The sequence below is a fragment of the Hemiscyllium ocellatum genome, assembly GCF_020745735.1.
Source record: "Hemiscyllium ocellatum isolate sHemOce1 chromosome 40 unlocalized genomic scaffold, sHemOce1.pat.X.cur. SUPER_40_unloc_6, whole genome shotgun sequence".
NCBI lineage: Eukaryota > Metazoa > Chordata > Chondrichthyes > Orectolobiformes > Hemiscylliidae > Hemiscyllium > Hemiscyllium ocellatum.
In genome coordinates, this window is record NW_026867534.1 from 192,249 (window position 1) to 219,691 (window position 27,443).

The following is a 27,443-nucleotide window of genomic DNA, read 5'->3' on the forward strand; positions in this document are numbered from 1 at the left end:
ATAGTTCCCAGACTCTGTGAACAGTTGCTATGATTTGTTCTCAATTCCATCTTGCGTCATATAGATCCCAATGGCTGAATATTTCAGGGACTCATGAGCTCTGCCTTGTCTGATCAACATCGAACTCTGATTTATTATTTTTGAGGGTTGCTGTTCAGTAATATCCCTGTATCAGATAGATCCCAGTCTCATTTCCTGGGATTTGACAGGTGTGGTGTGTCAAATAGATCCCAGGAATTGTGCTCCATGAGATTTATGTGTGAGAAAATCTCCACTTCTGAGAATCCGCCCTTGGAGTGTGCACGTGTTGCTGTCTGACTACCTGACTGAACGTTGACATTTTTGGCTGATGAATGTTTCGTTGGGCGTTTTAGGTGGTGAGTTATGCATTACTAACCAGGCTGTCCGGACATTGGGAGTACATGTAGTTTAGACGGTGTAGAGTAAACTTTCAAACTCCTTTGCCTGCCTTTTATAGGCTTCTGGTGGAGCAAAGCTCCTAATTTGTATCATTACGTGACCCGAGGCCGTGACCCTTGGTGCATAAGAGGAAATGTTCTCTAATCATTCTGCCTCTGGAGTGTTCCATCAGGCATATCGTGTGAAAGATGTATTTACATTAGTGGGCGGCATGGCAGCGCAACATTAAACTAAATGACTGGATGAAACACAACCAAACAGAACAAGTGAAAGTATTTGGCTGGGAAAGGAGTAGGATGTGGGAAAATGTATGATTACTGACTGGCCTTGAAGAAAGAATGAAGCAAACTCAAGGTTAGTGCATATTCATTCGAGATTTATTAACCATTTCAGAAAGCATTTTTATCCAAAAAGTTGATGTAAAAGCTAACAGAAGTGAATATAATGGCTGGTTGCCACATTGAGACGAGAACACATGCGCTGTGAGGTGGGAATTTTCTGTACATCAGTTACAGTCACAAGAAAGGGAATACAAAGGCTGATCAGAAAGGGTAGGCAACCATTCTGAGTAAGGAACAAATAAAAACATAACAAATGGGCTTCAAACAACAGGGAAGCTACAAATTCTTCCAACCACAACCATCTCAAAGATATCAAAGTAAAAACAAAAATCCATCAATAATTGTCTCAGTTACACACTGATAAACTGCAGTGATCTCACTGTTAGAGTCAGCAACAGGACAGATTGTAGATTGGGAATTCAGAGACCTTGATAAGCAGATCAGGAAAATCAAAGGAGTCCACAATTCATTCACTTAACCTGGAAAAGAGAGATAAAGCAATGACGCAGATATTTATGATCAGGGACTTTCAGATTTAATGTTTATTCAATGGCACACTTAGAGATTTCACAAAACAGATTGGGCTGCTTGGCGTGAGAAAGATGTGATTATTCTCACCTTCACCAGAGTGACGGCAGCGCTATAGAAAATACTCAGGAAGAACAAGGTGATGAACGTGGAAGCAGTTGTCCAGATGTTGCTGTTATCATCCTCATAGTCTTCAATCCAAGTGCGATCTATTGAATCTATGAATATAAAGCCGAGAGAATGCATTTAGATCGTTTATTGATCCAGATCGATCTATGTGCATCCAAGTCATGTAATTAGAGACCATTACATCTTCATAAAGCAATCAGGTATTTCTCAAGTGTGACTCTTATCTGTATCCATCAGTGCATTATTGACTCTCAGCAAGAAATTACAAATACTAACTGCACATGTTCTTTCGTCATTGTCCATGTCAGAACGTTTTAAATTATTTTTCTTTTAATCTATTATTTAAGGATATTATTATTTGAGGAATGCTTATTACGAATTATTATTTTAATTATATCATTATATTTTAAATATAGGCTGTGACAGCACTTTAGTTGAAAATTGTGGCCATCACTGAATAAAAGTTCAAATGTAATTCTCACCTTTATGTATTGGTGACCAATTGCTTGGCAAATCGTGAATATAAGTGACATCACAGTCAGGACATTGCTTCACATTTTTGTTTGTAGGATCTGTATATTTAGGAATAAGTTTTTGTACATGTGTCCCTTAATTTATTTGACCTACTGCTTGGTGTGTTTGGTTTCCCTTTAATGTTTGTGTATGTGGTTATGAGAGTCTCTTACTTCACTCTTGCCCATGTTGGAGTCTGTGCATGAATAAACATATTCCTGTTCCTTTACTGCTGGGGTGCTTGTGTGTTTGGGCACCGAAATTTTGGTCTTTTCACATTGTGTAAGCATCATCATGCTAATATGCCATTTTGTTGCTGCCTATGCTTATCTTGTAATGTCTTTGTGAGTGTTCACTTTTCATTAGTGCTATCTAAAATGTGCACTTATGTGTCTGTTTCAGGTCCTACCTAAACTAGGTTATTTTCATGTTTATGCTTAATAAATGTTAGCATGCAATGTTATGTTTTGATGGATGTTTATATTTATATGATGATGTTTGCTTGTGTGGCAATCTTTCCCAAACCATCTCCTGAGAAGCTTGTTTGTGTTACTGTGTGTGGATGCTTGCTGATGCTTGTGCCCATTCTCCTTATTTAATAAACGCCCCTCTATTTGTTGATCTATGCACTTGTGTGTCTGCATGTGAGACTCTGAATTTGTGTGTACGTGTGACATTGTATACATGCTGATCAATGTGATTTAAAAATAACTAATTAAGCTGCCTCTGTCATCGTATGTTTGTGATTCTGAAAATGGGAAAATAATGATATTAATATTTATCTCTGTGCACTTACGTGCCTGTATGAGTTGACATGTGGGAGGACATTTTTCGGAATTTGTATCTGTGTGTTCATGCGTGTATGTCTGTACGCATTGTGCTGTATGAATGTATATGTATTCATGCCCATTTGTGTGTTACCGTGTGTCTATATTTCTCATGGTTATGTGTGAGTACCCCTGTTCATTTGTGCAAATAATTTTCTTTCTGTGTATGTGAGTTTTTGTATGAGCTTAGGTGAGTGTTCAAGTACCACTTGCATGTGTGGCTCTGTGCGAGTATGCGTGTGTGACATCTTATCTATATGCACATTTGAGTGTGCACATAAATATGTGTCTTGAGGTGAGAGCCCATATATGTGTCATTACGTGTGAATTTGCGATCATCTCTCTGTATCTGTTCTTATACCAGACTGCAATTTTTATTATTCTAATTTATTGTTCTAATTTTAATGGATTGCCCATAATTAGATTTGACCTTGGTGTTGTAGGAAACATTTCCCATCATCGTGGAGAGATAAGCGTTTTATGAGCAACTCTTCTGTTGCAGTGATAGAATTTCTGTCTCTGAGAGAAAAGGCGTGAGTTCAAATCCCCACTGCCCCAGAGATAACATTTCTGAATGTGTTTATTAGAAAATGTCTACTTGTGTTCTGCATGTGAAACAAAATGATATCAGGTATTCGAATACCAGAATTGATCCCATGTGCTCCAGAAAACTGAGACAAAACTATGGAATTCAAGCCGGGACGATGCAAACACCAGTTTTGGATTATGGGAATCGAATTTAATCATTTGTTAACAGAGCCAAGCGTGTCCAACATGTTCCAAAGGTATTATTTTACATGGAAATGTTCAATCTTTGGACAGTAAGCAAGAAGTTGACTGTTCCTGTTAGTAACTGGGTTACATTACAGAGGACATCGACCATGAAAACTCTGCACAGGGAGCAAGAGGACAGACCATTCATCGTTCCCCTCCCCTCTGCTCCACGACAACTTATCTGTCGATTCTCTTTGGTGTGAAAGTGAAGATACATTCTGTCAACTCATGCGCTGGCGCAAGATCCCTGGCAGTTCCCCAGAAACAAAGGTTACATTCAAACTGTTCTGCACTCTTTACGATTGGTATGCTCCAATCAAATTTAATTTTAAAGTGTCTTAAATTTACATTTCCACTTGGTGCAATGTGGCAGTTGAAAACTGACATGAATTTTGTAAGAATGCCCAATCAGGGGAATCAAGAACACCAAGTTCAAACCTCGTGCTCTATCCTTGACATAAAATGGACAGTGTCAGATTTTGTCACAGAGGGATATAGGATGGATAATGGACTTGGCCGAATCCTGCAATGAGTGAGCTTTACACTGTCTCTGACCCAGGGTGTATCTGAGCAGAGAACATTAACTGCACAAGACACTTGTCCTAGACCTGTTAATAATCCACTTTAACTACACCGATGTAATGTAAGTCAGAGTGAGAAACAACTCATTCAGTATTTACCTCACAACTGGAGGGAAAAGAAACTTTATTACTTCTGTTGAATTATTAAATGCAACTTTGAGATTTTTATTGACATGAATTAACAGTGTCCATCAGTGCAAGTGAAATGTTTACGAAACTCGGTTTACCGCTGGATTTATCGACTGTTCTGTTGATGATCTTCAATGGAATCGCTTCATGTCCCACCACACAGGAGTAAGAAGCACCGCTGGCCCACTCCTCCGCTGTAATGGATAACAGGCTGTAGATGAAGAAGGAGGTGTTGTCACTCTCCGCCATCACCTCGGTGTTCTTGTAGTTACTGGGATTCACCTGCTTGTCATTGTTTGTCCACTTGACGAAGATCTCTCGGGGGGAGAAACCTCTCACTAAACAGGTGAGGGAGAGAAATCTCTGAGCGGAGATTTCTTCTGTTGGTGGCAGGAGGACCGACACTGATGGCTCCAGCGGATTAATCACTGCAGAATATTTGAGACAAATATAAATCAACCAAAAACATCCTGAACCAATATCACAATTTCACTAAATATTAAAATATGCCATTTTTAATTTGGGATTTATTCACTTTCCTTTTCTAAAGGAGCAGTATGGTACACATTCTGTTCAGTAAAAAAAGTAAAGTTTAATGTGAAAGTTGCCTCCATGTTTCCAGCCCACAACAAGGGCATTCTGTCCAACTGTCATTGCTGATGGTGACATCACAACCCAGGTTTCTTCCCACCTTATCTGACTTAATCAGAATACAATATCCTTTGGTCCATCTTTTTCTTAATCAGCTACTTAGCTATCCTGCCTTCAGATGCATCATTAATGCTCCCAACGGTGTTTGTTCAATACCAATCAAAGCCTGCCATTGATGTAACTGGATCTGGATTCCACATGGGATGCTTTGTGTTTTAATCTCACCGCTCACCTTTCTCCTTGTGGATGGAGTCTCTCAGCGGAGTCGGTAGATTCTGATGGTACACCACACATTCAAAAGTAACGCCACTCAGCCAGGCTTCAGTAGAAATGTCTAATTTGCTGATCACGCTGTCGGGATTCTGTCCAGGCTGGTCAGCAATCTCGGATTTCAGAGACTTCTTTTCTTGTTTCCAGGTCACGTTGACTCCAGAAGGAAGATTCGACACAACGCAGGTTAACGTCACCGTCGCCTCCAGTAAGACTTGTTCTACTGGCGGTGGGAGGATTTTAACGGTGTTAGGGTGGCACTCGGTATCTTCTATGAAACAAAAATCAAAGTCAATGAAAAATGCCCCTTTATAATACAAACACCCAATCTTCAGATTACTTCTTCACAGGGTGAAGACACCACCTTCAAAATGGCAACTCCAACCATTGCTGAAACGATGCTTACTATTGTTGATGTATTTTGATTTGTGAAAGCATTTGTGATTACCTATGACATACCCTGTGTCATTATTCCTAAAGAACACTGGCTTTGTAACAAGTGACACCTGTGAAAAAAGTAAAATCATCGAAGGTACCATTATGTAACCCATGGAATTACCTTTCTTTCAGAGTTTGTCTCTCACTTAAGACCATCTCTTGATACTTGTGACAAGAGTAATCAGAATATAATGAGCTCAATTCCGTGTTCATAACCCTTAGGTGCAAGTGCTGCTGGTCACGCTGACTGCCAAATCACAGCCCAAATTTCGGACAAATTATAATAAATAATAATTATTCTCTTTGCAGAGTTCTAAAGTGTTACAGGAGCGGTGAATATCCATGGAAATTCTGTTCATTATATTTAACGTGATCAAAAATACTTTGCGTTATTGGTGTGATGTCATTCTCTAATTTATGTCATTGTTCCTCGTGGGCTGAGTTTGGAGTAGATCTGAAAACAAGACACTGAGTACAGCATTGGATATCGAGAAGGACACCCATCTCCTTAAGTCGTTCCCTCCATTCAGTTCGTTCATGACTGGTCTGTACTTTCACTTTATTTACCAAGCTGCATTTTTAAAATTTCTTCATAGAGCAGGGGAGAAAAAAAACAAACAAAAGCATCTTAAATTAATCTACAAACGCGATGGAAATGTACACTAATTTTAAAGACATCCACTACCCACTGTGTAAACATCACCACCCCAAACCAGGCTAAATCAGCCTGTCTCGAGTTCCTCGTTCATTCATCCCTATTGTAGCATTCTTACCAGAATTTATTCTCCTCACTCATCCACTACTTACAGAGAGCATCTTACAGAAGCTCAGTGAGATCAGAATGATGCTGGAAAAGCACAGCAGGTCAGGCAGCATCCAACGAGCAGGAAAATCGACGTTTCGGGCTAAAGCCATTCTACTGTCTTCTCCCCACACTAACCAAGAGCCGAACTATCTCTGGCTTGAATATACACAATGGCCTGGTCTCCACAGCCCTCTGCAGCAACAAGTTCCACAGATTCATCACCCTCTGGCTGAAGAAATTCCTCCCCATCTCAGTTCTAAACGGTGCCCCTTTGACCCTGAGACTGTGCCCTTGGGTCCTAGTCTCGCCTCCCAGTCAAAACATCTATTCCACGTTCACTCGACCTCAGTCTCTCAGTATTTTTTATGTTTCAATTAGATATCTCTCCAATATCCCCCCTCCACCCCCAAACTTATCCTTGAAGCCACTACCAGGCAAGGATTCAGCACTCTGAATGCCTCTCCCAGCAAGGTCAGGCAACAAACTATTTAACAAAGCTCACTGTCTATATATCTATCTTCAACAGAGAGGAAACATGCTTTTCTGACTTGCCAAAATGTTGAATTATGAGCAATGCTAATGTAACAATCAAACTGAAATGAGATACGTGACATGTTGGGAAACGAGAAGCTGTACCTTGCTGTTTACTACGCCTGATAAATTAGTGTGTTTGATTCACATCAGAGTTCAGAGTGATTTGTAGCTCTCTCAGTATGTGTCTCTTACCCTGGAGTGCGGTGATGTTTTTACTTTGAATGTTGTCTTCATGAGTGACCTGGCAGGTATAGACTACGCTGTTGTACCATTCACCATAAGGGACCATCAGCCGACTCGTCACCGAGAAGTTCCCGTTCGCCTCACACACGGGAGACGTGAAGAAGCCAGAATCCAAGAGTCGGCCATTTTTCAACCAACTCACGGAGATTGACTTCGGATGGAAATCGATGATTGAACAGACAATGGTTGCAAACTTGCTGCTTGCGATTTCTTCACTGGAGCTCACAGTTAGGAGAAGAGTTGGTGGGAGAGGACCTGTACCTTTAGGAAACACATCGCATAAATTATCTGATCAATTTCATAACAAATACAATCAGTTCTCATATATCAAGGTTTCTTGTGGTTAATGGATACAAGAATCATAATTGTGCAGAGTGCTGGAGAAGCTGGGATCCACACAGAAAGATCCGCAGGACAATGTGAAAGGCTAAAATTATAGGGCACAGCAAGGGAGTCAAGGAGGCATAGAAACGATAGGCCGGTAACATCAGAAGGGAGATAGCAATGTTGGATGGTAATCGTTTTAATGACAGAGTCTGATGAACAAGGCAGATGAAATACCGCCATAAATGAGGAAATGATGCGGTTGCTATCATGGAGACATATTGAGAGTGGGGCAGGAGTGGCTATTCAATATTCCAGGATTTAGTGCCTTCAGGCGAGACAGGGAAAGATGGAAAAGGATGGAGGCGGGGGTTTGCGGCACAGAATGTTGCTTCTGTCGCAATTCTGACAAGAGTATTTTAGGCTGTAAAGAGAAATGAAATCATGGATACCTCCTTGAACAAAGGCAAATGGACAGTACTTCAAAACCAAAATACAGCAAACATAACTACTGGGAGAGCACGAGAGACCTTACTATAGGTCCAAAAGACCAAGGGCAAAGACATGGGCAAATTTCAGAGAAATGTAAATTAAATAGGGGATTGAGAAAAGAGGTTTTTGACTTCCTCAGAATAGGCTTGGATATTCATTGTGTCAAAAGTTGAGAGGGAGCACAATTCTGAAAATGCCCCCAGGAGAATATTTTAACAAAGTATGTGTTAATACAGAGAATTTTAATCCAGACCTTGCAAAAAAGGGGTGAACCTGGACTTAACTTTTGGAAATGAAGTCGACCCAGTGGGTAAAACATCAATGGTGGTGCACTTTGCAGACAGTGATCGTAAATCAGTTGGATTTCAGATTGTACTGCAAAGGAATAGAAATTGGCCCAAAGTTATGAAAAGGGGAAGGACAATTTTAGTAAGATCAGGTAATGACTTAACCAGAGTGGACTGGAAGCTGACACTTATTGGTAAATCTGAGTCAGAGCAGTGTGACACATTTAAGAAAGAGGAAAATCACAGGGACGACATTTCCCAGGAAGCCACTGAATAGGACCAAGAATGTAGCGGGCTCTGGACACCAAAGGGCATGGAGGGTGAGATAAAGAGAAACAAGGGAGGCTTCCGGTCTATACTGAAATCTCAGAACAATAGAAATTAGTCTGGAGTACAGAACATGCAAGGGGGAGTTTGAAAGACAAAGGAATTAGAAGAGCAAATGGGACCATGAGAAAATAATAGCAGTCAAAATAAAGGAAAATATTTTTAAAAGTTACAGGTTCATTCATAATAAAAGAATGATTTGGGAAACAGTAATGCCCATTAAGTGTTATTATTGGAGTGGAGTCGGAGGATTAGATTAGATTAGATTAGACTTACAGTGTGGAAACAGGCCCTTCGGCCCAACAAGTCCACACCGACCCGCCAAAGCGCAACCCACCCATACCCCTACATTTACCCCTTACCTAACACTACGGGCAATTTAGCATGGCCAATTCACCTGACCCGCACATCTTTGGACAGTGGGAGGAAACCGGAGAACCCGGAGGAAACCCACGCAGACACGGCGAGAACGTGCAAACTCCACACAGTCAGTCGCCTGAGTCGGGAATTGAACCCGGGTCTCAGGCGCTGTGAGGCAGCAGTGCTAACCACTGTGCCACCATGCCGCCCACAAATTTAGGTTGTGGTCAAAACGAATGTGTTGCTTCGGTGTTCACTAGTAAGACGGACAATGTGGGGACAGAAATCATGGAGGGGTGTTGTGATGTACTTTCAGAAATTAGGACACATGACGTGATGTTCTGTGTTGTCTTGCTGAATGAAAAGTGGTTATATTTCCAGGGCAGATGAAGAGTATACCAAGCGGTTGAGTGATGCAAAGGATGAAATAGTTGGGTCGCTGACAATAATTTAGAATTACTGTCTGGCCACAGCAGTTGTGCCAAGTGAGTGTAGATCAGCCAATGTTGCACTGTTACGCAGGACAAAGGAAGGGATAAATAATGAAAACACAGATCTGTCAAGCTAGTCTCAGTGGTAGGGAAACTATTGAAAAGTGAAATTAGTCTTCATTTGGAAGATAAATCAACAATTTTCAGCACGGTTTTGTTGAGAGAAAGTCATGTGTAACAATTTGATAGTAGTTTTCAGAGAGATAACTCGATGTCCAGATGATAGCAATAATCAGAGCCAATGGGATCCGAGTTATTTTGACAGATTGGATCTCGAACTGGCTGAGTGATGGGAGCAGGGGATAATAGTCATCGGGTGTCTGCGTGACTGGAAATCTATGTCTCCTGGTGTTCTGTAGGGATTGGTGTTGATTTCCTTGCTATTTCTCTTACATACCAATGATTGAGACTCAAATTTAGGAGGATTAACCAGTGAATTCACAGATGAAATGAAAACTGTCATGTTGGTAAGTCATGAGCATTATGGCTTTAGATTGCAGGAGGATATAAAAGGGTTGGTTGTATGTGAAGAGAAGTTGCAAATGGAAATTATTCTGGATAAATGTAAGGTGATGGAATTCGGCAGAAGAATCTGTGAGGTATGACATTTTGAATGGTGGAACCCTAGAAAGGCCTGAGGATCTTTGGTGCATGTACCCACCGATCCCCTATAGTACTGTGTCGTCTGGATAAAGAGACTAAGAAGGTGGGAGGATATTTGCTTTTATTAGCCTAGACATTGACAATGAAGAATAGGGAGATGATACTGGAACTTAATAGAACACTGGTTAGGCCATACTGAAGCGTTGTGTGCATGTTATCGAAGGAATGTGATTACACTGAAGGCAGTATTGATTAGATTTGCCAGGATCTTGCCTGGGTTGGAGGGTTTTAGTTATGAAACTAGATGAGATAGACAGGGGTTTTCCATGGAGCAGAGGAGAATTAGGGAGAAGATTATCATGATGTCTAGAATTATTTTAGGCATAGACTGGGTAAACTGGATGAAACCTTTCCCCTTGATGGAGAGATCAATGCCTCAGGGGCACAGGGTGAAGGTAAGGCCAGGAGGTTCCAAGTGGATCTCAGGGGAAAACAAAATCAAACAGAGGGTGGTGTTAGCCTGGAGCTCAGCACCTATAAGTCATGTAGAAACTGAGCCCCTCATAATAAGTATGAAGTATTGAGATACATCCTTGCAAGGGCAAGTCACACAAGGCAATGGATCATGTGCTGGCACATGAGACTGGAATAGTTAGGTGGCTATTATTGATAGGCGTAAACTGGATGGATCAAAGGGCCTTTTTCCTGTGCTGTATAAGGTGATTCTGTGAAAATGGTTATAAATAATGCCTTATTCATATTAATCCCAGATGCTCTGTTTATCTCAGTTCCCACAATACGTACCACATGGCATTTCTTTGCTCTTGTGTGAGTGTGACCCGCTGTGGTCAACCTCACAGTAGATTTTGCTGGGGCAATCTACCGCTGACCCAGGCAGGGTTAACTGGCTGCTCAGGGTGTAGGTTCCCTTCTTGTTTCTCACTGATGGGTAAGTCTTCAATCCATCTGTGATTAGCTCCCCACCTTTCTTCCAGGTTACCTTGGTGACGTCAGGAGAATAGTCCATCACCAAACAGCCAAAGATTGTCGAATCGGTGTTGTGCTCCTCACAGGAGGAGACCAGGCCATATAGCGTGGGGGGAGATGGTGTCTCTACAATAGAATGACCAATTGAGCATGTTAGTTTCTGTTAATTTGACCTTATCAGTTACTCAAATGTATCCTCAGCTGGAAACGTTTGCCAGTATGCTCCCGCTGAAGTCTACAGCATAACTGGAGTTTATTGTTGTTTCCTACCAGTTGCTGATCATGATCATTGGTTCCCTCTTTAGAAACATGCCCTTGACCTTGACCATTGCCATATCATTTAGGAAGAAGAACATCCTGATCCCACCCCAGGAACTGTTTGAAGATCTCACCAACTGACACTTTCATTGGATTGCTGTGAAGAGCAGAGAAGTTTCACAAAATACAAACCAAGGAAATGCAGATTCATCGAAATTCTACAGTGTGTGCAAACAGGCCATTTGGCCCAACAAGTCCACACCCACCCTCTGAAAAGAAACACATCCAGACCCATTCCCCTACCCTATTATGCTACAGTTAACTCTGACTAATGCACCTAACCTCCCAATCACTGAACACAATATTTGCAATTCCCCCAGCTTGTACATCTTTGGACTGTGGAAGAAAATGCAGACAGATATGGGGAGGAAGTGCCAACTCCACACAGACAGTCACCCGAGCCTGGAATGGAACCCGAGTCCCTAGCACTGTGAGGCAGCAGCGCTAACCACGGAACCAGCGTGCTGCACTACTAGGTACCCTGCTGCTGGAAATACCCAACAGCTGGCAGTACCCCCGGAGAGAAATCAGAGTGAATCATAGAACATAGAACAGTACAGCGCAGTACAGGCCTTTTGACCCTCCATGTTGCGCTGCTCTGACATACTAATATGAAGCCCATCCCACCTACACTATTCCATGTACATCCTTATGCCTGTCCAATGACAGGCAAGTGGATGAGGGTAAAGCAGTAGATGTTGTGTATATGGATTTTAGTAAGGCGTTCGATAAGGTTCCCCATGGTAGGCTAATGCTAAAACTTCGGAGGTATGGCATTGAGGATACATTAGAGGTTTGGATTAGGAATGGCTGGCTGGAAGGAGACAGAGGGTAGTAGTTGATGGATTATGTTCATCTTGGAGCGCAGTTACTAGCGGTGTACCACAAGGATCTGTTTTGGGACCATTGCTTTTTGTTATCTTTATAAATGATCTAGAGAAGGACTTGAAAGCTGGGTAAGCAAGTTTGCGGATGACACAAAAGTCGGTGGAGTTGTGGATAGTGAGGAAGGAAGTGGTAGGTTACAGCGGGATATAGATAAGTTGCAGAGCTGGGCGGAAATGTGGCAAATGGAATTCAATGTAGCTAAGTGCGAAGTCGTTCACTTTGGTAGGAATAACAAGATGATGGATTACTGGGCTAATGGTAGGCTACTTGGTAGTGTGGATGAGCAGAGGGATCTTGGTGTCCATGTACACAGATCTCTGAAAGTTGCCACCCAGGTAAATAGTGCTGTGAGGAAGGCATATGGTGTACTGGGCTTTATTGGCAGAGGAATTGAGTTCCGGAGTCCTGAGGTCATGTTGCAGTTGTATAAGACTCTGGTGCGGCCTCATCTGGAGTATTGTGTGCAGTCGCCATACTATAGGAAGGATGTGGAAGCTTTAGAACGAGTGCAGAGGAGGTTTACCAGGATGTTGCCTGGAATGGTAGGAAATCTTATGAGGAAAGGCTGAGGCACTTGGGGCTGTTCTCATTGAGAAGAGAAGGTTTAGGGGAGATCTGATAGAAGTGTATAAGATGATTAGGGGTTTAGATAGGGTAGATACTAAGAACCTTTTACCGCTAATGGAGTCAGGTGTTACTAGGGGACATAGCTTTAAATTAAGGGGTGGTAGGTATAGGACAGAGGTTAGGGGTAGATTCTTCACACAGCGGGTTGTGAGTTCATGGAATGCCCTGCCCGTATCAGTGGTGAACTCTCCTTCATGGTCATTTAAGCGGGCATTGGATAGGCATTTGGAAGTTATTGGGCTAGTATAGGTTAGGTAGGATTCGGTCGGCGCAACATCGAGGGCGAAGGGCCTGTACTGCGCTGTATCCTTCTATGTTCTATGTAATGACAACTTAAATGTACTTAAACTTGGCAAATCTACTACCGTTGCAGGCAAAGCATTCCATACCCTTACTACACAATCAGTAAAGAAACTACCTCTGCCATCTGTCTTATACCTATCTCCCCTCACTTTAAAGTTGTGTCCCCTCGTGTTTGCCGTCCCCATACTTGGAAATCAGGTCCAGTGAGCCTTCCTCACTTATCACTGCAAGGCAGAATGTTCTCTCTGGGAGGAAGGTCACTGCAGCAGCAGCAGCACAGGCAGGAGCTGAGCACTGGGACGGGGAGGATGGCTGTCACGGCTGAACTCAGGCCAATTGGCTGGAAGTTGAAACATCTCATTTACAATGATCTGAATTCTGGAAGCCTCTGAAAAATGGAGAACCATTAAGGTTCAGACACTTTGGACTGTTACAGCTGAGTATTTACGTAAATATGATTTGAGAAATGAACAAGTAATCTTTAACTTTAATAACTATCAAATTGATACGCAGTTCACCACCAAACCTCATCTCTCAGACTAACCACTGCACTTACTCTGCCTAGACCTAAATTTCCACTCACATTGGCAAACCCTACCCTGCTATACACCCATTCATGCCCAGAACACACAAGCCCTATCACACAAAACACATCCAAGGCAATCCATATTGGTAGTGTAGCTGAGTAGAGAGATCTCGGTGCCCATGTACATAGATCCCTAAAAGTTGCCAGCCAGTTTGATAGAGTTGTTAAGAAGGCATACTTTGTGCTGGCTTTCATCGATAGAGGGACTGAGTTTCAGAACCATGAGGTTAGGTTGCAGCTGTACAAAACTCTGGTGTGGCTGCACTTGGAGTATTGTGTACTGTTCTGGTCACCACATTATAGAGAGAATGTGGAAGCTTTGGAAGAGTTCAGAGGAGGTTTTCCAGGATGTTGTTTGGTATGGCGGGAAGGTTTAATGAGGAAAGGATGAGGGTCTTGAAGCTGTTTTTGTTTGAGAGAAGAAGGTTGAGAGGTGACTTAATTGAGACATAAAAGATAAACAGAGGGTGGTCAGTGAAAGTCTTTTTCCTTGAATAGTGATGGCTAGCAGGAGAGGGCATAGATGTCAGAGGTTGTTTCTTTACTCAGAGAGTAGTAGGGCCATGGAACACACTGCCTGCAACAATAGTACACTCGCCAACTTTAAGGGCATTTAAAAGATCATTGGATAAACATATGGATGAAAATGGAATAGTGTAGGATAGATAGGCTTCAGATTGGTTCCACAGGTCAGCGCAACATTGAGGGCTTGAAGGGCCTGTACTGCACTGTAATGTTCTATATTCTATATTCCAGATGGACATATGATCTCAATTCCTTTCAGTCATTTACACTCCTGCCACCCTGCACCTGGCCCATGGCGAATCTGGCCCTGACTGGACCTGGCACCATCATTTTCACAACCTCTGACAAAAGCCCACTACCCAAGACATGACCTCAGCCCTTGATCACTGACCTCTCATCTTACCCAAGACAACCTGTGCACATTGCATCCTAGCTCCGCTGGCATCTGTGCTTTACAACCTACCATTTTGCCAGACTCCGAGCTTTGCATTTTGACAACATGTCCACCTGTCACTTCATTCCAGTGACCTTCCACCCCCGAAACATCCTGGCACTCTGCCCACCTCTACACTAACCAGCCTGGCATACTGCCCACCTCTCCATAAACCAGCCTGGCAAAGACAGACCTCCTGCATTTCAGCTCAAACTACCCCTCACCTACCAAGCACAATTCGACTAAATTATCCTGTGACCATTACCATTTACCTTGATGCCACCTTTTGCCAGACAGAGTGCACGCAAGCTTACCCAGCAGCCAGCCAACCAGCCTCCCAGCCCAAACTCTCCCACATGCCCAATCTAGCCCCTCACTTGCTCACCACCTTCCAACTTTAAGCCTCCTCCACCATAAAGTCAGTGAGTCATAAAGTCGTACAGCACAGAAACAGTTCCTTTGGTCCAGCCCATCCATGCTGACCAGAGTTCCCAAATTAAACTCATTCCACTTGCCTGCCTTTGGCCCATATCCATCCAGACCGATCCAGTTCCTGTAGCTGTTCAAATGTCTTCTCAATGTGGGACCGATCTCTGCACTTACCGCTTCCTCTGGCAGTTCATTCCAATGTTTTGGACAGTTACAACATGAAGCCCTAACTCCTGCACTCAGTGCTCTGACCAATGAAGGTACATGTGCCAAACACCTTCAACACACTAGGTACTTGAGACAACGCTTTCAAGAATCGATGAGTCTTGAATCTATGAATTTCTGTGGTGGAGAATTCCAAAAGAATTCACCATTCTTTTGTTGAACAGGAAACAGTCAGGTTCAATGTTATCGAGTGTTGGGAAGACTGGTGAGCAGCAAGATTAATGATGATCCCATGAATGGAATAGCCTTCTAGAGAGGCCGAGATGCCTTCTTCAGCTTCCATTTTGCATGCTGACATGTCCCTTCGGCAGCATGTTCCAAAATTGTGATCCTTGAGGATAAGGACACACATGCATGTAAAGCTTTCCTCCAAATCAGACTTCAAAATGACTCTAAACTATTTTCCTGTCCATTTCCTCTTCCTCAATCACAGCCATGGGACTCACTTCCTAACAGCGCTGTGAATGTGCTAATACCACACAAACTTCAGCAATTCAAATAGACTGATGACAACTGGTTTCTCAAGGCGATATAAAAAGTCTGACACTTCCACACCTGTCTCGAGATTCAAACAACCACTGGACGAATTGAAAATTATTTGAGGCACTTGTGTGTCTACAAAAGATGACATGGTTTCCTTTGTTAAAAATCACACTACACCAGGTTATAGTCCAACAGGTTTAATTGGAAGCAAACTACCTTTCGGAGCGACACTCCAATATCACCTGACAAAGGAGCGTCGCTCCGAAAGCTAGTGTGCTTCCAATTAAACCTGTTGGACTATAACCTGGTGTTGTGTGATTTTTAACTTTGTACACCCCAGTCCAACACCGGCATCTCCAAATCATGGTTTTCTTTTTGTGTGATTTGACTGTGTTTTCACTAAATGAACAGAGGTATTGCTTAATCATATAATAGGAATGAAGCTTCCCTCATTTTTAGCAACTGCTGAAAATGTGTTGCTGGAAAAGCGCAGCAGGTCAGGCAGCATCCAAGGAGCAGGCAGCATCCAAGGAGCCCTTCCTGAAGAAGGGCTCATGCCCGAAACATCGATTCTCCTGCTCCTTGGATGCTGCCTGACCTGCTGCGCGTTTCCAGCAACACATTTTCAGCTCTGATCTCCAGTCCTCACTTTCTCCTCATTTTTAGCAAGGCAATCACACATTATATTTCTTGATTCCAGGGAAGTATAGTGTTAAATTAATGAAATATGATGATTGGGATGTTTCCATTGGAAATTGTCAGAGATTTAAAGCTTACTTTCATGAGCAATTAATTCCAGCCTCATTGTGTCACAGTATTCACAGGAATGTCTTTCAGAAATGGTGTCTCCCTTTGTTATGGGCAGTCGAATCAGTAAATCTGGGATAGTTTTTGCTTGTTAAACAAAGGTGTTAAAGAGTTTTAGCCAAAGGGAGACCTGGGGATTGAGCTCACAGATGCACCATGATCTAAGTAAGTGGTGGAACAGCTCGAGGGGCTGAGTGCCCTCCTCTTGTTCCTACCTTCCTATCATTGTGTCATTCATTAAGCTTGCACTGGCTGTGAATACTTCTCATTAAAATATTTCAACAAATTAATTGTTTCACACATGCTTTTAAAAAAACTTCTGTTGATTATTTGGAACGGGATCATTGACATTCTCTATTTGAGTGATCAAAATAACTTCCACCCAATTACAGCAGCCACTGCACTCTGCAGTGTGTTGTTACTTCATAATAGTTTCTTGTGAAACTACAGCTCGAGATCGGGGCACTCAAATTCAATAATATCTCTGAACATTCGCAATTTGTTCAAATGCATCTTTTCTCTGAAGAACTTGTTCAATCGAACAGAACTTTTTTCGATGAAACAACAAACTTTAAATGCTAGAAAACCAAAATAAAGACAGAAACTTCTGAAGAAACTCAGCAGGTCTAGCAGCTCCTGTGGAGAGAAGGCAAGGTTAACCTTTCGCATCCAAAGACCCCCTCTTCACCAAATTGTTTTCATGTTTTTGACACAAGAGCTCACATCTGTTGAGATAAACAGTGATTACGTTGGCTTGACTCCTGTTGGAAACAGAATTCTTAGCAGAGATACTGGATGGTCTGAGATAGCAATGGAAGACCAACTGAAAAGCTATCACCATCTGCTGCAAGTGTTGGATTCAGCAGAACACTCACCGTACTGAACTATCAAATTCAGCTACAGCACTGGTTTAATATAAAGTAAAACAGTCTCAGCATAATCTCATCAAATATGCTTTGAAATGATTCATTCTGGATTAGTTATAAATGATATTGTTAGAACAGCAAGTCAAAAGCTGGGATTTCTTTGAGCACTTACTCCATTAACCCCATCTAGCGATGCCCAAAAGCTTGTGAACAAATATTGATCTGGAAAAAGCTGCTAACCACCAAAATTCTGTTTAATATCTAAGAGACACAAGTAAGAACAGCGACTGAATAGATTTCACTGGCCTCTGTGAGTGGAATTCCAACAAACACCCAAACATCTCAATCTGCTTTCTTGCATTGAAGTAACCTGATAAGAGATGGTGTTACATACCTCTCTAACAGGTTGTAAGTGAACACAGGCCACCTGGCACAGAATCAGGGACCCTACTATAACTTCACAACAGACCTGAACACAATGAGCTCGACACTATCACGGAGAACATAGCCCACCTGTTTGACATGTTAGTTATTAACACCTTCCAACAACCAGGGATTGTTCCAGAATGTTTGTACAATGAAAGTAACATTTCAACATTTATCCAAGAATACTTTGACAGCAGCTCCAAATTGTTCAAACTCTATGGGAACTACAGAGGAATAAAACTAGGAATTGCATTGCCATCAATTCACTGTCACTAGATTTCAACTTCGAACTCCCTTCCTCTTTCCCCTGTGGTTGTTGCTGCACCAGATGGTCTACTGAGTTTGAAAAAGATTAAAATGTTTTGAAGTGTAATATGACCATTGCCAGTGACATTAAAATCTGATAATAGGTTTTCAAATAATAAGATGCAAAAAAAAATTCTGATTCTACATTGTGCCACGAAACATCTCCTGCATAACTGAGGCACAAAGAAAATATGCAGCATATTTCCCTCTGCCTCGCTCAATCAAATATCTCTTGTTGCCAACAACCAATTTCAAAACTCTTGCTATCTGCCTTTTGTTCCTGAAACGTTTGTTCTGATTGGAACAACTTAGTCAGGGCTCTCAATTCTGAGGCACCTATTGTATTTCTGGCAGATCAAAGTGGTTTTGAAGCACGAGATGAAACTGAACTGTCTGAGATTCAGGTATCCCAACTGGACAATTTACAAATGGTCAGGACCGTTGACAAGTTAGTCAGAGATAGCACTGAAACAAACTGTACAACAGACTTAATCCTAGAGGATACATTGCTCAACTCCTCACGTCAAATATATTCACTGTAATTGAATATTCATCAGAAGAACTAACCAGTGGATTAATGTGAATGAGAATGTGTTCACAATGAACATAAATAACCACTGAGTTAATAAACTTAATAAGTCATTGCATTTAACAAAATTATTGAGGTGGGAAATATCGCCAATTAAAGCACAGATCTGGAGGAAATGGGTTATTCTCTAAATTATTTTTACATATTCTTAAAATATTCCTCAAACTGTGGAGATTTTGCATGCACTGCATAAACAATACTGCATTCCAGTGTGGAAAGCATTTCTGTTGAAGGAGTTAGGGCAAGGTTATTTTCTTGTTAACTACTTTTAATGAACTAAAATGTTTAAAAAGGTGTGAATTGAAAACATGCTTCTGTCTGGAGTTGCCCACTTTAACGGATGTCTAAGTAAATGTGGCACTGCTGCCTCACAGATCCAGGTACCCAGGCTCGGTTCCAGCCTCGGGTGACTGCCTATGTGGAGTTTATACAATCTCCCCTGTGTCTGTGTGGATTTCCTCCCACAATCCAAAGTTGTGCAAGTCAGGTGAACTGGTCATGCTATATTGTCTATAGTGTTAGGTGCATTAGTCAGGGGTAAATATAGGGTAGGGGAATGGGTCTGGGTGGGTTACTCTTCAGAGGGTCGGTGTGGACTTGTTGGGCCAAATGGCCCGATACATACTGCAGGAAATCTAATCTAAATGATTGTCACACTGAACTGATGTGAGTAGATTCCTTCCGATCGCTACATTGCAATAAATTGGTCAAGTATATTAATTAAAATAAATAGTACTCTATTTTCAGTGTCTGAATAAACAATGTGCTCTGTTATCCTCTAGTTCATGTCTTCTGCAAATTTGTGAACTCTGCATCCGCCTGAACACATCAATGTAAAATGAATTCTCTGCGTTTGCAGCAAGTTCCCCCATGGTTTAAGAGGAGAGTTCCTACAGTATGGAAACAGGCCATTTGGCCCAACAATTCCACACTGACCCTCTGTTCAGTAATTAGCCCACCCAGACCCATTCCCCCTAATTTATATTTGCCCCTGACTAATGCACCCTAACATACACATCCCTGAACACTATGGCTGTGCTCAATTACACAATCACCTGACCTGCACTTCTTTTAGACTGTGGTAGGAAACCAGAGCGCCCGAAGGAAACCCACGCAGACACAGGGAGGATGTGCAAACTCCACACAGGCAGTCACCCGAGGGTGGAATCAAATTTGGGACCCTGGTGCTGTGAGGCAGCAATGCCAATCACTGAGCCACCATGCTGCCCTGCGAGTTCATGAGTGGATTACTTTAATTAATTCGAAATTTGGCCTTGGTCACATAACTCACTATAGCAGTTGTTTCCGAAAGAATGACTCTTCAGTTGATATTTTGTTGTAAAATGTAATTATTTATTTAAAATGCACAGATTGGGAACACCTAAAGTACTGTGCAGGTTAAATAATTCAGTTAATGTTTTATTTTTATCCTGCAAATCCATTTTAATCAGGGACATAACAATTAATTAACTCAAGTTATGTGTGAAACTGATCAAAGCAGTGAACCTGATCTGTTCTTCATAGATTTGAGCAGAATTTCCAAATGGGCTTTGCCAATGATCTTTTCCAGCCAGAAAAATATGTATGTCGTGTACAGCGGAATTGAAAGGTGTTTCTTGATCAATTATAGCACAGTCATGGCATTTTTGCTCAAGAGCAAGAACTATTAGAACATTAGACTTTTGAAATTCTATTTATATTTCTCTATGACTTGTAAACTGTTTAAAGACAGACGTTGTGATTGAACTAGATAGTTGAGTTTTGAATTTGGATTGTAAAGCATGGATTAGATTAATCCTTAATTATTTATTTTAAGTAAAAATAGCGCCTGAAGGTATCTGTTTTCCCTTCATTTCTAAAACCTTTGCGATTTGCCTTTCACTTAATAATAGGCTTTATGAAATTTTAACTTGCATGCTGATTGCATTGAATGAGGAAAGAGCAGTTCACTGTCACCAACCGTGTTAACATTGCAAAAACAATGTAGAAACCAGAAACAGTTTCCCAAATATAACACATTTAATGTTCCCCAAGCACAGTCCCTCCTCAACAGATCAACGATCACCAGATCACAACACGGTGTGTTTGCAGCAGAACGAGCTCTGCAAACACTTTCAACAGAACCAAGAACATGATGTAACCTCACAACAAAAACAAATTGAAGTCTAACAAAGCTGCTCAGAATCAAGCAAACTAATGATTAAATTGAATAGAAATAAAAAGTCATAACAGCAACCTTGTTGGTGAGGGGACTTAACACTTAAAACTGTAACGTTTCTGGCAATAGTTCAATTTACTTCCAACCTGCACACCCTTCCTGATCATGACAATCTTGTGCAGTGCACAGTAGAGTGGGGTTGAAGGCATATATTGATTAATCACTTCAGGGTCAAAGCAAAATTACTGAATGGACAAATATTACCACATTATAATTTTAAGTTAGTTTCAATTACGTAATCTGATCAATTCTGCAGTTTCAGATTTTAGTCCCAAATTTTATTTTGAATGAGGCTACTCAAAACAAAATTCAGTTCGTTTACAATTAGAACGGAGTTTTTTAAAAAAGTCAACGCATTAAAAACTCGTTTTTTTTCATTTCTCACACTTCCGGGTTTCTGCCTTAAGTTGTTTTTCAGACCGTTACAAATAGATGTAATGTTTTCAATCAAGCAGAGAAAAATGTGTCATATAAGTTTAACAAATGCAGAAATGATTCATGAAAAACAAAAGAACTTCACAAATATTGGTAATGAAAAGTACTCCAGAGAGTCAATCTCCTCACCAGAAAGAAAACACCAATTCAGAAAGCATGAAAACGCAGATCAATTTCACAAACTGAATAAGAATCCAATCAACTCAATTCAACAGAATCCAGGAAAATAAAATCAGAATCCAATCAACTCAAAACAAAAGATTTGAATGAAACTTCATCAGAATCCAACCAATTCAGTTCAACAGAATCAAATAAAACAATTCCAAAAGCCAATCAACACAATTCAACAAAATCAAGTAAAAACAAAGCCAAAATCCAATCAACTCAATTCAACAGAATCAAGTAAAACAAACTCAGAATCTAATCAACAGAATGCAATATAGCACTGCAAGAAACTTTTATGACAGTTTCTAACCGGCTTGTCATCAACAAAATTCACAAAATAAATGAGAAAATGTAATCATGGTAAGAGCATATATTCAGGAAATGAATAATGATATTTTAGCATATTTTAGTCATGTTTGGTAATATCTTGAACATCTTTGAATTCTTAGCGTTTGTTGTTGATAATAAAACTCACAGTCAGGGTGTCACTGGCATTAAACATTATTTATAGCTGACTGATTAAGAGACATTAGGTGTTTCAAGTAACCCAGCCACATAGAATGCCCATCTGATCAAAAAAAAGAGATACACCGAGCAACTGACTCCATCATCACCATTTTAACTATTTGCTAAGCATTAACTGAAGTCTATAATCAGTCTGAACAAAAATCAATCCGAACCAAACCAAACTCAGCACAGAATCTGAGCTTCATTTAATTCAGAAATTAGTCACATGAATAGAAAGTTTTTAAAAAGCCACTAAGAAAGTTCAAAGTTCTTACCTGAAGTCACTGTCACCATGGTCCCTTGGCCCCAGTAATCAAGATAGTCACAGTGTTACATTCTCTGGACTGGGTCGCACAATAACTAGCTCTGCATAAAACAATTCAAAAATCTACCATCATTTTAAATTTTCAGAACCACAGGCAAAACAAAGTCACGATAAATCTTCATCACATAATTGCGCTAGTGAATTCTGATCATTCTTGATAAATTTTAATACTGTTTTATACTTCACAGAGTAACACATGAGCTGATTCTCAAAATCCCCAACTGGTGTATCAATAATTACCCAACCCTTTTACAAATTAAATAGTGATACTGGCATAAAACCCCACAGAACTAATACTGCGCTGCAAGTTAAGACGGTTTGTAGAAGTAATCACTGACTAGTTTCAAACAATGGAGGCTGAATAGGTTTTTGTATTGATCATAATTGCAGTGTCACTCCAGCTATATCACTGTGAGACACGTTGTGTCAAATACTATGACAGACTGTAAACTGTAAAATGCAAATAATTTCTTCACTTCCTAGAAAGCAGTGATTCAGACTCCTCTAAAAATGATTTGGTGTGTTATTTCAGCTTTTACTATTCATTGCATTTTGAAAGCTTGGAATACTTTTCCAGGTTTGGTCTGCATTTAACTTGACAATCAACACGAAGAAGGTAGAAAATAATTATACATTTGTACAAACTAGCCCGACTGGATTGTGTTTAAATTGCATCTCACATTATTTCACGCTCCTGCCACGGTAGAAATCACCAATTTGAGATAAATCCTTGTCAGTGGTTATTGTATGAGGATGTCGCTGTGAACAGCACTGTGACCCACTGTAGTATCACAATGATGTAGACCAGTACACTCATTCTCTGTTCTTTACTCTAGGTCTCAATTATCATTTGAAAGAGCCATTTAGTACTGATTATGTTTAGAATGAATGCCATAGTTGACATAACAATTAGCAGTGATTTCCTGAGCTGTCAGATATATTTTGTCCGAGCATTTAATTGATGGAAGTGTTAGCAGTACATATGACATGTCTAAAACATTGTCCCATTGTGTCACCAGTTTGCTAGTTTAAATGGTACATTTCCTCTTTGATAGCTTTGTAAGAGGCAGCCTGAGGTCTGCTTCAGATCGCAGTTGGTATAATTGCATTTAAAACTCAAACTGACCATCAGTTTATGATGGAATTGACAAAATGTTCCCTCGAGCTGTTTTTGAATGGGTCCAGCCCTGGTTCCTCTCGCTGTGGTATCTTGCACAGTAATAGATGGCGGTGTCTTCGATCTTCAGGTTAGTCATGTCCAACGAGAAAATGTTTGAAGTGTCTTTGGACGCAGTAAATCGACCCTTAATCGCTGGTGCATAGTTATTGCTGGATGGATTCTTGTACTCAAGCAGCCACTCCAGACCCTGGCCGGGAACCTGGCGGACCCAGTACATCCAGTAGCTGCTGAGATCGAACCCGCTGGTTTTACAGGTCAGTTTCAGGCTGCCTTCGGGACGGCCAGTCTCTGCCTCTGGCTGGGTCAAAACAACCTCTGACTGGACACCTTTAAAAAAGCCAAGAAATAAACCATGAGCATTAATGCAGATGAAATGATGCCTGAGTCTTTTACATTCCTGAGGTGGACTAACATTGAGACAGTAACAAAGACAGACTTAAACAAAAAAACACTCACATGATAAGAAAGTCAGTAATAAACTGAGAAAAATTGTCGACACAATCATTCTGATAACTTCTGGGAAGCGGTTCTGTCAAGATCTTTCTAAACAAAGCCGATCCCGGAGTGTTGAATTACGGTCCAGTGCCTAGGATTTATATGGCCATCGGAAAGGGCAGGCTTACAGCTTCCGCCTGTTGGTTTCCTGCTGGAGGCTGAGACTGGATCCTGGTCTCAGCTTGCACAGCCCCAACACATGGGCTCATGTATTTACCAGGTTACGCTTAAACATGGATATATACACATCTTGGGATATTTATTTTGCTGAATAGCTTCTTTGGGAGTGTTTTTTTTAAATGGTGGAAGTAAAATTGAGTAGCTTCAGGTCTGTTTCACATGATAGTTGCAAGTATTTTGTTTTTAAAAAATTCATTCGAAAGTTAGCTCCCTTTATTTCTACATTCATTCACAAGCAGATAAAACTAAAATCAAAGTTCAAACGTATTCCTAGCTAGTAAAACAATTGAGCTTTTATTTCCCAGGACACTGCCAGTCTCTGTCCCACTACAAAATAACATGTAATTCATACTAAACATTTCAAAATTCAATTTAGGCAACTGAATACAGAGCGTGTCCAAAGTGATTATATTCAGAATATTCAATTAGAAGTTAACTCCCTTTAATTCTACATTCCACCACAAGCAGATAAAGCTAAAAAGAACTTCAATCATATTATTAACCAACAAAATGAGTGACTTTATTTTTGCTGTCACTCAAAGTCTCTCTCACTTTACAAAATAACATCCCATTTCTAATCTGCGTTTCTAAATTCCATTTAGGCAACCTAATATGGAGCAGGTCTAAAGTGATTATGTTCGGAATGTGAGTGGATGGACCCGGAGATTAGAAGCACCTCCTTACATTGCAGAATGTCTCTCCTTGCATCTTTTTTTTCAAATTGCTCCGACCCTAAAATGCATAGTAAAGGAAAGCTGTGTGCCTGAGAAACAAAAAGTGAGTTGGCAGTGATATATAACGCCTAGGTAAACTTTTGAAAGAGCATCTAATGAACCAGAACAGGACAGTCCATACGTTTTTTTTTAAAAATCCTCAACATCTAAACCATTGCAGGTAACTGTCTGGGGACATCAGGAGTGTTTGGTTAAATTAGAGAGTATTACAATAATCATTACCACGAATGTAGGTTATAAACAGTACATTTCTCTGCTCACTGATAGCTCTGACAGGGGCAGTTAACTCATAAAAATAAGCAAAAATTCACTGTTACACGACACCAGTGTTCACCATGTATAAAGGGCCCACTCAGTTTTCATGAGATACATGAATCAGAGAATGATGCAACAAGTGATGTGAGTTTGAACCAATTCAAGTTTGTTAATTTACTTTGAGATGATAACAAATGTTACTGCAATGTGGGATTTTGGATCCATTAACTTCATATTCAGGAGCTTTAAAGGTACTCAATAAACAGACTGGACTAACCAGAATGTCACTGCATTCAATGTCCTGTTTCTGATAGTCATACAGTGAATGCTGTATTCTGTGACTTTCCTTTTTAAAGAAGAAATGCCAAGTGAAATGTATCCATTGTGAGTAAATGGGAAAATATAGTTTGTTTGGTAGGATTTTACTTTAGTTGATTCATTTTCCCTTTAATCGGCCAGATACAATAGTTGGCAGCAATTAAGCTGACTGCAGAAAAGGTCCTTGAGTTCCCAGGTTCATTTACTGGAAGCAGGTGGAGTTTCTGCAGTGGATCAAAGATATTTTGTCTCACTGTTGACCAGTTGGTGGAAAGCAAACTGCAAACCATAACCACTGCCTCTGCAGGAACACATCTACTCAGCAACAATACTGGAGAAAAGTTTATTTTTCAGTTGTGAAACTTGGAGAACTAGTCACTCCTCTCATTGAAGGAAATATTCGCAGAGTCTCAGACACAACCTAAACATCAACAGTTCATTCGAGGATCACTACAGCACTGTTTAATATTGAGAAACATTGATAAATAGTCATAGAGTCATGGAGTGAGACAGCATGGAAACAGACACTTCAGTCCAACCAGTCCATGCCAGTCATAATCCCAAACTAAACTAATCCCACCTGTGTGTACTTGGCCCATATCCTTCCAAACATTTGATATTCATTTACTTATCCAAATGTCTTCTATAGGTTGTAAGTATCCACCACCAGATCATCCCACACACAAACCATTCTCTGTGTAAAAAGTGGTCTCTGATATCTTTTAAAAAAATTTTCTCCTCTCATTGTAAAAACATGTTCCCTATTGTTGAAATCCCCCACCATAGGGGAAATACGCCATGTCTGGGTCAAAAACTGAAAACAATTCCAGCTCCAAACATTTACAAAATATCACTATGGATCTTCCTTGAGTCCAAAAAAGATTGTCCCCTTTGATCAATGATTTGTAAAATTTATTTGCGTATGTAATGCGATGGATGTTTTCAAATAACTTCTGAAATGCAAGTGGCTCACATCAATCGTATTAAAGTGACATTTCGTGTGTGACCCCACACACACAAAAAAAACAAGTTTGTTGACATGAGTTGCTCTGAGGAAGTCTACGATGAATTCTTTTATCAAACAAAATCATTTCCAGTGTTGTGAGGGCTCGTCTATCTTCTGTGCAATGGTCTGAATTTTAAGTTGTGTCTGACTGCAGATGAAACCGGCTGCTCTGGGTAAAAGTACAGTTTGTGCCTTTCACATTGTTAATGTATATTGCTGACTTTAGTTGAATAAAGGGATGTTGCCCCAGGCATCGTCTGGCACCGTTAATTAGACCATTAATTTCCACACCACTAGCCAGAGGGTAAGGTGGAGTTTATTGATATGTGATATTTTTGAAACGAAAGCTTCGTACATTTCCAGGATGAATCATGTAAATTAGAGCCATTCACCTTTCCACTCATGGCTTTATAAACTTATATGAGGTCACCCCCCGAACTCTCACCCTCCAGTGAAACAAGTTCCAGTCTATCTGGATTTCCAACGGTAACTTTGTTCCCTCACATTCTGCTGTTAAAGATCCTCCTGCCACCCCAGGCCCACAGAGAGTGTCCCTTGATACTAGTTCAAAGAAATGAAAGGAACTTGTCCCACCATATTGTTCAATTTTATTTGGTTTCAAACACCATAAAAAATAAATGTTCATGTCATTGCTGATTTATGGGAGAATTCCGTTTACACAGTATCTGCTGAAATACCTGCAGTACCATCCTGAATCTGGTTCGCAGGTTCACCTGTTGCTCACAAATGCAACCAGACA

General features: G+C 40.7%; 1 gene segment (V, D, J or C); it reads right to left on the minus strand.

The window, feature by feature from the left end:
• Positions 1-1,144: 1,144 nt before the first annotated feature.
• Positions 1,145-24,281, minus strand: LOC132808845 (Ig heavy chain C region, membrane-bound form-like). The segment is given in 9 exon segments: positions 1,145-1,240; positions 1,380-1,507; positions 4,341-4,670; positions 5,126-5,434; positions 7,133-7,444; positions 10,872-11,180; positions 22,466-22,509; positions 23,701-24,022; positions 24,152-24,281. Coding segments are annotated over 9 exon segments (1,812 nt in total).
• Positions 24,282-27,443: the final 3,162 nt, after the last annotated feature.